The following is a 14,827-nucleotide window of genomic DNA, read 5'->3' on the forward strand; positions in this document are numbered from 1 at the left end:
AAATGCTGTGTTTCTTTGATTCACTCTCACTTACTGATCTGCCACTTAAGAAGAGGGTCTGTTCTCATAAAGTAACAACAGTCTTTTCCTAACCTTGGGTTGGGTGGAGTTTAACTGTTCGTACTCACTTTGTTAGTTATATTGCCTTCTACGTATGCTTAGCTCTAAATAATTTATATGGCTCTTGTGACAATTTTTAGATCTTCTTTTTTTCTTATTTTCTTTTACAGTTTCTAATTTGTTATCGCCAGTGTAGAGGAGCCTGATTGACTTTTAAAATTTATTGATCTTGTATGTGTGTGCCTTGTTGAACCGTCTTATTAGTTCCTGCTAGTTTATCTGTGGGTTCTTTTGGGTCTCCTAGATAAATGAGCATAGGAAATGTAAATAATGTGTTCTTTGGATAAAGTTTATTTTCTTGCATCTATATATATATAGAAGCAATATGTTGAATTGATTTAAATATTTAAATACTTACATACCTGTTATCACAATCTAACGTTCTTGATCTTATTTTCTTTCAATCAATATTATGTTTTCAAGATTTATCCACGTGAATCCATATAGATCTAGGTCTTTGATTTTTGACTGCTTGATATTATTTCATCACATGCATATAGCATCATTTATTTTCCATTCAAGCATTATTGGACAATTGGATTGTTTCCCTCCCTTCTCTAGAACAAACAACATTTCCTAGAATATCCCTGAAGATGTCTGACAGTCGAGAAGGGCCAGGCTGCCCGAAGGATTGCTACTTGCTTTCAGCCACCTTCCAACAGGCCGTCTCCAGCCAGCAATTTGAAGCACAGCTGAAATGAAAACTGCCCCAAATGTGAAGATCTTAGGAGCTTCATTTTCCAGATGTTTCCTCTTTTGTCGCCGTTTCATGGTACCAACTAGAAGTCTCCCTTAGAAGATGCCTCAAGAGATGTCCAACTCCTCCTCTTCCCTACAGGTTGGCCCTTGTTGGCTCTTGGGCAATCCGTTGAAATGATTCAATACAAATAAAAATAGTCAAGTCTCCTAAATGGCTGAAAAACTTGTACCACTTAGTGAACCAGCAGTACTGCCTAGTGCTCACCAGGGCTGTTATGTTTGCAAGGTTGCCAGGCGCACAGTGGAATTCTGTGACCTCAATGATGACATCAGAGCATTCTGTGGACCTAGGTTGAGCGCAGTCTCTGCAATAGCAAGTTAAGACCTTATATGATTGTTCTATATTGTCATAAGGCATATAAGATCAAAATTATGGTAGGAACTCCGGAAGCCAATTTCAAAAACAAAACAGTTCTCAGATTATTTTGCATACACAGAAAAATTCATGAGTTTCAACAATTGAAGCTTTATTATTTATGCTGTGCTTTAACTACAGATCCATAATAGGGAGAGGGAAAATCCTGGAGCTAGAAACAAAAGTGGATATACCTACATTGTGGAGGTGTAAAAAAAAAAAGTTGCTCTTGTTGAAAAGATGCACAAGGGGAGAGAACTGAGCATAATAGCAGAGGACCCTCTGGATGTGGAACCAGTAAGGACAAAGCAGGTTTGGATGGCGTTCCATACGCAGACCAATGGTGGTATTTTTAATATAGTTGGTTAAAGGGCTTTATTTAGCAAGTTACAGTTGACCCTTGAACAATATGGTTTTGAACTGGGCAGGTCCACTTATATGCAGGGTTTTTTTTAATAGTAATTACTACAGTACTACATGATCTGTGGTTGGTTGAACCCATGGTTGCAGATACAGAGGAACCACGGTATGGAAGTCTGACCATAAGTTATTTATACAGATCTGTCTATCCATCCATCCATCCGTCCACCCATCTGTAGAGAGAGAGAGGGAGTGAGTGCACATGCTAGGTATTTACAGAAGTAGATATGGAAGTGTGAGTATATACAAACACACACATGTGTATGTGATGTATATAAGCATGTATATCCACGTTTCTATTTCAGGGCTGGAGCAAGGAAAGTGTAGAATGATCCTGGAGAAAATTTACTGTGCCAGAAAGTAGGAAAGAGTGGCGGGATGTGTAAAAAGATCCAGCTTGAAGAGACTCACACTGGGTAAATCTGAGCAATTTGGCCATAAAATAAACAATTATCATACAGAATATGAATAAAAAAAGAGGAAGGGAGGGAAGGAAGGGCTCTCATAATAGAATGCCAAACCATAAATATATAGAAGGAATGATGTAATGTAAAAATCCTTATTTACAACCATCATAGTAATGATAGGTTCTGGCAAGAGTAATCCATGAATTATAAAACTACTGGTTGAAAGTTTACAAGGAGCAGGATGCTACAAAACCCAAAGTATCTCTCCACAAAGTATTAATCACAACAAGAAATACAGTAGGTATAAATTTGGTGAACACTACCTTAGCCAAGAGATGAACATGATCAATAACAGAACAAACGAACGTTTTAGATCTCTGGGGTATGCTATACTGAGAAGGACGCAACGTTGCTTCAGTACTATTACTGACAGAAATAAAGAACCAGATCTTATCGCAAGGAAGCATCCACGTTGAGAGTCTCCTGTTTCACAGTTATGACCACAGGGAGCATAACTGGCCAAAGGTCCCAGCTGCTGCTCTTAAACCCATCACCAGGTTTGCCTGGAGGCCGGCCTTGCCCCTGATTGCTCCTAGTCAGCACAGCAGGGATCCTAAGGCAGGCCATTTCTTGGAGACCAGGATTCCTCTGTCCAGTGACCTTTTTTCAAGGACTCTGACAGCCTTGAAGGAGTTTACGTGGATGACAAGGCAGTCTCGGATGATCTACCAAATCTTTCTTCCAAATCTTCACTCAGGGTCAGACTTGCACTATGAGCTGATAGCTCCGCCAGCCTTCCAGAGCTCCCTGCCATTTCCTCTCCGATGTTTTCCCTAATGAAAGATTTGTTCATTAAAGTCTTTCTCAGCACTTTGCCGTCTAGTTCTTGGAGGACCAGGACAAACCCCAAGCCCTAGAAGCATCCCTTTTTGGCTCTTTCTAGTAACCTTCCTTTCCATATGGTAGCCACTAATTTGTAATGGTGTAGATTCACTTAGCCTATTTTGTACTTGATATAAATGGAGTCGTGTAACAGGTGCTATTTTGTGTTGGCTTCATTTGCTCCACAGTATATCCATGACATTTATCCATATTGTTGGGAGTGGATACCTTTGATTCATTTTCATTGGTGGATATTATTGCAGTGTGTAAACATATCAAAATCTATTTATTAATCCCATTATTGGTGGGTATTGGGTACTTCCCCATTCTTGGCTATCACAGTTAGTGGTGATGTGAGCAATCTAGAATGTGCCTTGTGCACTTGTTTGAGGGATATTTCTATGGGTGGAGCCAAAGGGTTCTAGGGTATATGTTCAACTTTGGTAGATACAGTTGACCCTTGAAGAATGCATGGGCATGAGGGATGCATCTGAGTCTTTTATTCCATAGATGTTTTTAAAATATCTCTCACTTTTGGCCCAAGAGTGCTGCGTTTGGGTTTACAGTGTTTCTTAACTTTAAAATAGTCCAATTTTTCAATTTTTTCTTTCACAGTTGGTGACTTTTTTGGTCTTAAGAAATTCTTCCTACTCCAAGGCAAAAAGGCTGTTATCTTACGTTTCTTTCCTAAAGCATCATTGTTTACTTTTCAAATTTAAGTCTGCAGATCTTCTGCAATTTATATTTTTATATCCTATGCAGTAATGATTAATATTTTTCCCATATGGATATCCAGCTGACTGAGAACCAATAGTTGACCCTTGGACAACATGGGTTTAAACTACACAAGTGCACTTATACGAGGATTTTTTTTAATAGTAAATACTGCACTACTTCACGATCCAAGGTTGGTTCAATCCTCAGATGCAGAATTGCCGATTATGGAGAAACCATGTACGTACAGAGGACTGGCTATAAGTTATACTTGGATTTTCAGCTTAGCAGAGGGTTGGCACCCCTAACCCCCTTGAACCCTAGTTCAAGGATCAACTGTATTAACAAGAGTTCTTTCCCCTCTCTGCTGCAGTGTTTTCTTTTCTTTCTTTTTTCTTTTGGCCGTGCTGCGTGGCTTGCAGGATCTCAGTTCCCTGACCAGGGATTGAACCAGGGTCACCACAGTGAAAGCGCCAAATCCTTACCACTAGACCACCAGGGAACTCCCTGCAGTGTTTTCTTTTTACACGTTGTTATAATGTCTGTTTCAACATGGATTTTGATGTCTATTATCTTGTCTATCCTTGAGCGAACACCAGACTATCTTATATTGTAGATTTATAGTAAGATTTAATGTGACTAATATCTTTCTTTTCATTCTTCTTTCAGATTGTCCCAGCTCTTCTTTTATTTTTTATTTTTATGTTTTTTTAGATGTTGGGGGTAGGAGTTTATGTATTTATTTTTGCTGTGTTGGGTCTTCGTTTCTGTGCGAGGGCTTTCTTTAGTTGTGGCAAGCGGGGGCCACTCTTCATCGTGGTGCGTGGGCCTCACTATCACGGCCTCTTGTTGGGGAGCACAGGCTCCAGACGCGCAGGCTCACTACGTGGCTCACGGGCCTAGTTGCTCCGTGGCATGTGGGATCTTCCCAGACCAGGGCTCAAACCCGTGTCCCCTGCATTAGCAGGCAGATTCTCAACCACTGCGCCACCAGGGAAGCCCCCAGCTCTTCTTGTAGCTCTTTGCTTTCCCACATAATATTTGTAAACATCTCATCAATTTCCAAGGGGAAAAAATGCTGGTGTTTTTATTGGGGTTTGACTGAGCCTATAGATCATTTTGAGGATTACTGATATCTTTGTAATATTGAATCTTCAAGCCATGAATATCACTATTTTTAAGAATTTCTCTTGGAGAAAAATAAAAGTGGATCCCATGTAATAAAATGTACATAAATAGACTCCAAAATATTTAAAGGACCTACATGTGAAAGATAAGTCTAGAAAGTTAATTTTTAAAAGGTAGAAATATATTTTTTCACCTGAGGAGTTTCAGAAGCACAGATATTAAGAAATTATTGGTTTATTATCTTATAATTAAAGATTTCTATTCCATGAAGAACACAATAGAAAAATTTTAGAAACACGTGCCCAATTAGGAAAGGATACTTGTAATTGGTAAAACTGAAAAGGTATTAATAATCAGAATATGTAATAGAAATGAGGAAGAAAAAGATAGCATCCACATTAGAAAATGGGGCAAAAGTTTTAAGTAGACATTTATAGATGAAGCTACCAAGCATTTGAATAAAAGATCAAACTTATTAGAAATCAGAGAAATTTAACTAAAACAAGATACTACTATACACTTAATACACTAGCAAAACGGTGATGAGTCGTCCAAATGAAGGTAAGTGGTTGCACAAAAACCTGACGTGCAACTCTTTGGTAATCTGGACTGGTGTAGCCCTTCAGGAAGTCAATCTGGCTATATTATTAAAGTATACACATTTGCTATGAAATAATTTCACTCGGGTATGTATTCCAAAGAAATTCTCAGATACGTCTATAAACAAATGTAAGAAGATGTTTACTTTATTGTCATTGGCATGGCAGTTGGAAGAGTACAGGTAAAATGTGGGTGCAGAAAATGGAACTCTATGAAACAAATTAGATAGATGGGTGAATGTTTTTTTTTGTTTGTTTGTTTTTCTGCGGTACGTGGGCCTCTCACTGTTGTGGCCTCTCCCGCTGCGGAGCACAGGCTCCGGACGTGCAGGCTCAGCAGCCATGGCTCACGGGCCCAGCCGCTCCACGGCATGTGGGATTTTCCCAGACTGGGGCATGAACCCGCGTCCCCTGCATCGGCAGGCAGACTCTCAACCACTGTGCCACCAGGGAAGCCCGGATGGGTGAATCTTAAAAATATACTCCTGAATGAAGGAAATAAACACCAGAATGAATTTTATGACACAATATTATTTATATGAATCGAAAATATACACAAGTGCACATTGTGCACAAGAACACACCCAAAAGAAAACACATCAAACAAATTAGAATGGTAGCTTACGGGGTAGAGAAGGGAGTGGAGGGTGCCACAGGGAACAGGAGGTGAATAAATAAAACTTAATCATGTTACCGTATTTCATCATGCTATATCCAAGATTTCACTTTACTTGTAGTGGAAAGAAATCCTGTGTGCTATGTTGGCTTAAGTCAGGAATAGTTCTTGGAGGATATTTTCCTGAAAGAATTTGGAACAAATTTTTGAAAAAATCTTTGTTTATACTATGGATGATCTTTTTTTGTTTGTTTTGTTTTTTTCTTTAATTTCTGTTTTGTGGGTGTGTGTGGGATCTACTTTATTTTGTATTTCATTAATCTGATCTTATATTTTTCCATCTGCCTTCTTCAGTTTTATTATTCATTTATTAACTTCCTGAAATGGATGTTTTCTGAACCAATTTTCAACTTCCTTTCTACTTTGTTTTTTTTTGTTTTGTTTTGTTTTTGTTTTCCTTGCTGTACGCGGGCCTCTCACTGTTGTGGCCTCTCCCGTTGCGGAGCACAGGCTCCGGACGCGCAGGCTCAGCGGCCATGGCTCACGGGCCCAGCCGCTCTGCGGCATGTGGGATCTTCCCGGACCAGGGCACGAACCCGTGTCCCCTGCATCGGCAGGCGGACTCTCAACCACTGCGCCACCAGGGAAGCCCCCCTTTCTACTTTAATATATGCTTTTAAGGCTCAACATTTCCCTCTATGTATGTGTTCAAATCTCCAGATCCAATTATGAATTTGAATGTTTCTCTTCATGGTTCTGTCAATTTTTGCTTTATAAAGTATCAGCTGAAGTTATTAGTTTCTGATAATTGGAAACTTTTATGACTGTGAAGTGTCCCTCCGTATGTCAAGTAATGCTTTTTCCTTCCCCTTAAAGTTCACTTGGTCAAATAGCAATGTCACAGATTTTATAATTACAGAAATAACTTGAGACCTAGGATGTTGATGTCTGTCTCTAGAAAGGATTTTCCCTTGCTTCTGCACGGGTTGTAAGATGCTAACAAAACACGTTCACCTTTACACAATCTCAGGGAATGAGGTGTTTTGGCGTTTGGCTTCAGTCCCTGCCAAAGAAAGCCCAGTTTCCTTCTCCCCTTATTCCAATGGTGAAACTCTTTGGGGTTTACCAGGAAGCCTTCGTGGCTGGTAATGCTTTTATGTCGCTTAGCCTCTTGAAGACGTCCAAAATTCTACTGAGTTTGTACGCCTTTCAATGAACAGAATCTACACTCTTCTGAAGCCTACACAGTAGAACGGCAAGACTGCCCGAGACCTTCTCAGGGATTCCGGAAAGTGAAAACCAGAGTGAAAACATGTAGTCCAGAGCTGGTGCCGGTAGACACCCCCGCACCCACCCTTGCATTCTGGGACATGTAGTCCAGAGCTCGTAAACTCGTGTAGTCCCATATACTGCAGCTACAGTAACGCCTCGCTGTAAAGGTTTACCCGCGGAATTCTGGGAAATGTGGTCCAGGAGTTCCGGGTTAGTCGCAGGCACTTCCGCCCCAGGAGGACACGTAGCAGCCATGTTTTGCGTGATGGCGGTGTTTCAGGTCCGCTCTTCACGACCCATTCAAGCTTCCCCGACATGCGCCTGGGGCCAACGTTTGCAGACCTTTCATTTGGGGAGAAAGAGGAGGGGCGGCTAAAAGCGGAGGTTTGAGGGCCTGGAGTGGTGATGTACGTCCCGCGGGCGGAGCTTCTTTGCGTTTGGTAACGTACCCGGGATGGGGTGGGCTCAGGTCGTGCCTCCTGGGGTTTGAGGGTCTCCCCGGTTTTCTTCACCCCTAACCTGACCCCGTCCCCCACCTATGAGCTAGCCCTACCGCTTCATACGGCGTCACACTGGGTGAGTTGCTTAACTCCTCTGTGCCTCCGTTGCTGTTCGGTAAAAGGGGGGAGAAAGGAATGCCTTGTTAACATAGTGTTGTGAGAAGAAACGAGATAGCACAAGTAAAAGGTCTACAACTGCCTGATACGTTGTTGGTATTAATACTACGCTAATTCGGGAGGCACCCATTTCGCAGCGGGATTCTGTGAGCCCAGGAAGCTGAATTGTCCTGGACTCCTGGCCTGTTTTGGAAGGAGAGGACTTCTAGCTGGTACGGGGGCGGAAGGGGGTGCGGTATGAATTAGTGGGGATGGAAACAACAGCCCTGGTATTTCACAGTCTCCTTTCCTTCCCCAGCCCTGGCTTCTCAAAAAGCACTGCACGGAGGAAGAGGCAACAGAGCCCCACGTGAGTAGGACTTGGCATTCTTCTACTTAAGATATTCCTATAAATTGTAGAACGTATGGGACATGGGTAACGATGATAACTGAGCCTTGGTCACTAATTTCCATTCTAAAAGCTTTATGCACATGACCACATTTCCATCAGGCAGTGGCTCTGTGAATTGGTACTGCTGTTTTCTCTACTTTAAGGCTGAGGAGCTGGGGGCAGGGAACACAACCCTGTTGGCCCATCCTCACCCCGATGGTAGGAGGCAGAGCTGGGGTTGGGACCCAGGCAGTTTGAGTCCAGCAGCTGAGTTTGCTAATCCCTTTGGTATATTCTCTTTGAGCATAGGGTACTGGCTAGAATCATATCATGAAAGTAGGTTGGGACTTAATTGTGGGGACCTTGAGAGCAAGGTTTAGGCTATTTTATGAGTTTTTAAGATAGTTTTCTCAACTGGGTCATTTATTTTATTTCAAATAATATGTATATCATAGAAGCAGCATAATCATTATGGAAAAATGCAGATATATACATAAAGAAAAATTTTAATTTTCTATAACTTTAGGATGTAAAGATAGCAGTTGTTAATGTTTTAGTGCCTTTTTGTCTGGTTACTCTTTGTGTATGTTTCTGTGTAGTGGAGGCTGTTTTTTGTGGGACTGATGTTACACTGCAGTGCTACTCAAATTGTGGTCCACAAACCAGCGGCACTGGCATCACTTGGATAGAAATGCCCAGCCTTGAGCCCCATTCGAGACCTTCTGATTTATAATTTCTGCGTAGGGGGCCCAGGAGGCTGCATTCCAACAAGATCCCGCAGTAATTCACATGCACGTGAAAATTCGAGAAGCTCAAGAGAGGGTCTTTTCTGGAAACTGAGGCCGAGGAAATTGACCCTGCTGGATGTCACAGATAAAACTGAGCTGGATTCACCAAAGCCCTACTTAGTCCAATGATTTTATTCCCCCACTAATTATTGTCAACTGTCAGGGCCCCTTTCAGAATCCTGAGTTGAGCAGAAGACAGCTAGCAAGTGTAGAGTCAAAATGGAGGTCGTTAGAAGTTGTGAAGATGTCTCTCTCCCAAGCTTTGGGGAGTGGAATCATTGCCATCTTTTGTACTAGATCGAACCCGGGCCCCCTGCATTGGGAATGTGGAGTCTTATCCACTGCACCACCAGGGAAGTCTCCCATTTATTTCTTAAACTTTCCTATATTTATGATGATATAATTACAATTCAGATTCCTGTCTTTTTTCATTTGAATTAGGTATGGACTGTCAAACTATTTTTTATTGTTGTTGCAGAATCCTGGCTTTTATTAGTTCTCTTTACCTCTGTGCATAATTGTCAAAAGGGTACTTCCTGTCTAAAAAGAAACTTAACGTATTTTTATACCTTTTGTAAAAAGTTGTCCATGTCAATTTAAATATTATTGTTGCAGTCACAAAATCTTTAGGAAGACAAGCAGAGATTTTCAGAAGTCTAAAGACTCTCACATAACAGGGCAACAACGTATGACCTCCACATGTCTGACAGTCTTCTGTTGGTAGAAATCACATCTCTAAGGATAATTTCTAACTAAAATATCATCTGCTTTACCGCAGTTGCTAAGAAATAAGAAACCCTGACAGTGGTGTTCTCAGAGCTTCCTACCTTATGACGATCTCACGAGGTGGATGCCCGTGTTCTCCCCTACTGGCAGAGGACAGAACTGAGGCGAAGGGATGTGCATAATTTGCCCAGGGTGACACTGCTAGTGAATGGCGTAGCCTGATCAGAGCCCATGCCTATTGACTCCAAAACCTACTCTGACTTACATGGTCTCTGTTTACACCATACCCAGAATAAGAATGACCCCTGTGGAAGCTGCAGGCACACTGTGAGGGGGCCACTGTGTATGAATGGGCAGGTCATTCCTCACACAGCCACTGAGGGGGTTCACGGGGGCATCTGGTATCTGCGTGGGGCTCTGCTCATCAAGCATAATCAGCTGTAGCCACCCCGAGGACTGGGAGCCTTGGTAATTCACAATGAGCACCACGTGGGTTAGTGACTTCTTTTTCTTTAAACCAGTTTCCAGTTTGACTTCTTCTTTCCCTGTCTGTCTTGCTAGGACTCTGCACTGCCCCAGAAGGAGAGAGAAAATGAGCACATTCCAGGTGAGTAGAGCTTGCCTTTCTTGCTGTTAAAAACGCCACTTTTGTACTCAGGTTGGACACAGGTTTTCCTCTTTTTTTTTTCTTTTTCTTTTTTTTTTTTGATTGGAGTATAGTTGATTTACAATGTATTAATTTCAGGTGTACAGCAAAGTGATTCAGTTATACATATATATACATATATTTTCAGATTCTTTTCCCTTATAGGTTATTACGAAATATTGGGTATAGTTCCATATGGGTTTTCTCTTTCAAGGAGAGTCTAAGCATATGAGGACCTGAGTGTGCCATGTGTGCTTTTTTTAAAATTCCTGTTAAATTTAATTGGTTTCGGTTTTAATTTTTGTTTTATTTCATCATTTTTTTATTTTACAAGTAAAAGAAAAATTAAGGGAAATGAAGGACATCTTCCAGTCTACTGCTTACCTGCTTACAAATTAGCTGCTTTTATATTTCTGTAATCTCTTCATCATATGTATTCATGGATGCGTATTTGTATTTATAACATAGATACAGTTTTAAATTGTTTTTTTCATTTAATACTAGCTAACATTCACTTTTAATTGCTTTATCATGTTCCTGCAAACTTAGGCACCTATTTTTTTTTTTTTTTCCCGGTATGCGGGCCTCTCACTGTTGTGGCCTCTCCCGTTGCGGGGCACAGGCTCCGGAGGCGCAGGCTCAGCGGCCACGGCTCACGGGCCCAGCTGCTCTGCGGCATGTGGGATCTTCCCGGACCGGGGCACGAACCCGTGTCCCCTGCATCGGCAGGCGGACTCTCGACCACTGCGCCACCAGGGAAGCCCTGCACCTATTTTTTAAACTATTCTTTATTCACAGACATTGAGTTGAAAGACTTCTCCTGTTTTCGGAGCACTACAGTGACAGTGTTCCTGATTTAACCTTGTTCTCAAAATATCTGTTCTGAAGAATATTGCCCCTTTTTGCCCTTAACATAGTAGGTTTAGGTATTCAGAATTTAAGAGGTATGTTTTCCATGTGGTGCCTTGGATGTTTTTTGGTAGAATATCCAAATACGGCAGAGCACAGCAGGATCAAACTGCTGCTTCACGCAGAAAAAATAATGTATGGTTAGAAGTTTTCTCACGACCAGAGTTAGATTCAGTCTTCCCCATGCTTGAGTCAGACCCTTTGTGTATTTTATTTACTGGTTTGTTTCTTTTTCCATCTTCTATTTTTTTCTAATCAGAGTAATACATGACCTTAGTTTAAAAAGTCCAGTGGTACTTAAAGCACTTGTCACTGCATAGACAGCTCAGAACAATTGTATAAAGAGGTGCTTGGTTTCATCTTTGTTTTAAATATAAAGAATAGGGGTTGTGAAAAAAGGAGGAACCAACTCAGACTCACCCAGAAAACCAAGGGTCTGGAGTCAGAGTATTGCATTCAAGCGAAAGACAGAAACGGGGAAAGAGAGAGTTTTCATTCAGAGACCTGGCATGGCCTTTTGGTTAGTTTCCACAGATAACACTCCTTCTCAGCTGGTTCCCACCTCAATGAGAAAGCAGGTGCCATCAAATACTGCCAGGACTGAATTGGTAACTGTTTCTGGGGCACTTGGCAATAATAATTAAACAGTGAAAGCTTTTTAGTTCAGGATCCAGGGGTTAGAATTCTAGGGAGTTTACTTATGAGTTGTCTGAGAGCCCCAGGTAAATACACAAAGCTTTCTCTTTCATAGCTGCACGTCCGGTGAGGCTGAGGAAAGTCAGTGTGTGGCATTGGCAGGATGGAAGGAGGGGGTGCTGGGAAGTCTGCACACCTCACAGGAGCCGGAGCAACTTCCCATCCTCCTCGTCTCCTCGGGGCTGCCCCTCTTCCACTGGCCACTGGGTATAAGATTGAGGTGGTGGTGTTTGTCGTAGGAGGCGGTGACCTTCAAGGACGTGGCCGTGGCCTTCACAGAGGAGGAGCTGGGGCTGCTGGACTCGGCCCAGAGGAAGCTGTACCAGGATGTGATGGTGGAAAACTTCCGGAACCTGGTCTCAGTGGGTGAGGACAGCCTTTCTCTGCGAGTGTCTTTGTGACCTTGGTGTTTCAAGGCTTTGGGCCTCTTGAGGTGGTTCCCTGAGTTTGGGGACCAGACTTTTGCAATTCCTGTGGGACACGAGAGGATGCCTCTGGTCTTTCCAAACAGTGTGTTTCAGGTCCTTTTCAATTATTCTGTAAAAGAACTGTAAATCGACAGTATCTTGCTGTACCTTGTGTATTCTTTTTCAGATTTCCCTCCCTGCCATTAGTGGATCATAAAGCCAATTTATTGAGCCCTACGTGTGATTTTTTAATGAAATAAAAAAGTATAGAAAATATCAGAGTTTCTTAGGAAGAGTACAACACATTGCAGCAGAAACTCTGGGCGATGGCATGAGTGGTGTGAGAGCCAGTGGGAACAGATTTCATGAAAAGAGACATTGGTTAGATATAGGTCATTCAAGCTTCGTTTTAGTAATGTATACTTTTCTACCTGTGTATCTAGGTTGTGAAATAAATGCTGTTTCTTCAGTGGGTCGTGATACAAAGTTTGAAAAACACAGCTTTCAATACCTTGAATATGCAGTTGGAACTCAAATTTCTAGTAAACTTTCGCTCTAGCCCGTTCATGTTAACTTGTGACTTTGCATGTTCTCATTCTTCAAACGAGATACAAAACATATAGAAAGAGAAGAGAGGCTTTGGTTGATGAATTCAGCAACGCAGATAGAAATTTAGGTGAGAACCAAGCAGTCGTGAGTTCCTGTGGTTAGCTGTCTGTCTGTTTTGCTTCTCACCAGCCCTGTGCTGTCCATCACCTGGTCCCAGTTGGAAATCTCTTTCCAGGATTATTGCATAGTCTTTGTACTGGTCACCTGTTGCCACCCTTCTCCTCCCACAGTTTGTTCTTTAGGTGGCAAAGTGATCTTTTGTAACTTTAAGTCAGGTTATGTTCTTGTTTCAAAATTCTCTTGTGGCTTCTTTTACTTAGAATAAAAACCACTTAAAGTGGCTTCTAGAGCCTTCTGTGGGCTGCTGTTCGTTCTCCACCACCTCCCTGAATACACCACCTCTCCTCCCTCTTACCCTATCTTTTCCAGACCTGCAAAGGATGCTTCTGCCACAGAGCCTTTTCCTTGTCCTTCTCTCTGCCTGGAATGCTCTTTCACCTGTAATCTTTTAGGCCTCTACTTCTTTCAGTCAGTCACCTTAAAGATGAGGAGGTGGCTGTCCTCTGACCACCCTATGGGAAATACAGTCCTCTCTTTCTTACTCTCTCTGCCCTGCCTTGTTTTGTCTCTAAGCGTTTCACTCATGTACATTTTGTTCACCTGTTTCTCGCCTCTCTTTCTTCCACTGGAGGGTAATCCAGGAGTGCAGAAGGAATTTGGTCTGTTATATGTTTATTGCTCACTAGCCTCAGTGCTTAGCATAGTCTTGGTACATGACAGGAACTCTTAAATATTTCTTGAATAAACGAATGAGTTAATGGATAGAGAAATTAGCCTTCCATGAAAATAGCTAGTAGGCGGTGAACAAATCCGAGTGAATAAGGGATATTGCTAAATGTTTTTTTGTCTTCAAATGAATTCCTAGCCTAATTCTAACTTCTCAGGTGCCCATGATGTGTGTATGTGTGTGTTTGCCTTTCTGTACAAGTTGGCCCTCATCAACTTGCACAAAAAATATGTATAGAACCTGTAATTATAACCAAACTGAGTAAAATGCTTTCCCTGTGACTTTCCTTGAGCTCTTAGTAGCAGAGCAAATTCATTTGGGGGAGGAAATACTGTTTTGAATGAGGATTCTTATGTCTACTTCTTAGGTAGCCCTCCCATAGAAGGAAAGAAATTTCTGTTTCCTTATCCCTTATACCAGGGGAGAACAGGTCTCAGAAAACAGGCAGCTGGTGAGTTAGCCTTTCCCTTAAAAGATTTGCCCCGCTGCGTCCCATTTGCCTCCTCCAAAGCCCACCTCACTAATAAGAAATCGATCTTTGTTAGCTCTACAAACATTTTGTGTGTGTGTGTGTGCATTTGTATGTATCTTGTAGAAGGCATTTTAGATAATGTCACCTTGGGTGCTTTGATCATTCTTTAATAGTTTCTAGTCTGTTTCTTCTCAATACTTATCACAGGCTATGGAAGTTATTCCCAGCTCACTCATAAACCCCATTCTTCACTTTGGAACTCATTCTTGTTAAAGACCAATGTATCTGTGTCCAAAAATTTTCCATGCTGTTTTTAAAGAGACAGCATTCTTCCCTAGCTTCTACATTTTGACTCCTGCTTGGCAGGGGGAGTGGAGGAACATATTAGGCAGCACAAATGCCTCAGAAGGATCCAGTGCATAGGTCTTTATGCTTTTTTTTAACCCCACTGATTCTTAGACCCTTTTTTAAAATTAATTAATTTTTGGTTGCATTGGGTCTTCGTTGCTGCATATGGGCTTTTCTCTA

General features: G+C 41.8%; 1 protein-coding gene across 1 annotated transcript in view; it reads left to right on the forward strand.

Annotated features, from left to right (window-relative positions):
- Nucleotides 1–2,032: 2,032 nt before the first annotated feature.
- Nucleotides 2,033–14,827, forward strand: part of LOC308609827 (uncharacterized protein) — a gene marked incomplete at its 5' end in the record, with an annotated part of 123,908 nt that continues 111,113 nt past the window's right edge. Inside the window, 5 exons of the mRNA XM_081259123.1 lie at nt 2,033–2,070; nt 7,553–7,712; nt 8,188–8,238; nt 10,335–10,380; nt 12,264–12,390. Of these exons, the coding sequence (XP_081115249.1) occupies nt 2,033–2,070; nt 7,553–7,712; nt 8,188–8,238; nt 10,335–10,380; nt 12,264–12,390 (422 nt within the window). The remainder of the gene's footprint in view (nt 2,071–7,552; nt 7,713–8,187; nt 8,239–10,334; nt 10,381–12,263; nt 12,391–14,827) is intronic.

The sequence above is a fragment of the Mesoplodon bidens genome (assembly GCF_964165515.1).
Source record: "Mesoplodon bidens genome assembly, contig: HAP1_SCAFFOLD_608, whole genome shotgun sequence".
Classification (NCBI taxonomy): Eukaryota; Metazoa; Chordata; class Mammalia; order Artiodactyla; family Ziphiidae; genus Mesoplodon; species Mesoplodon bidens.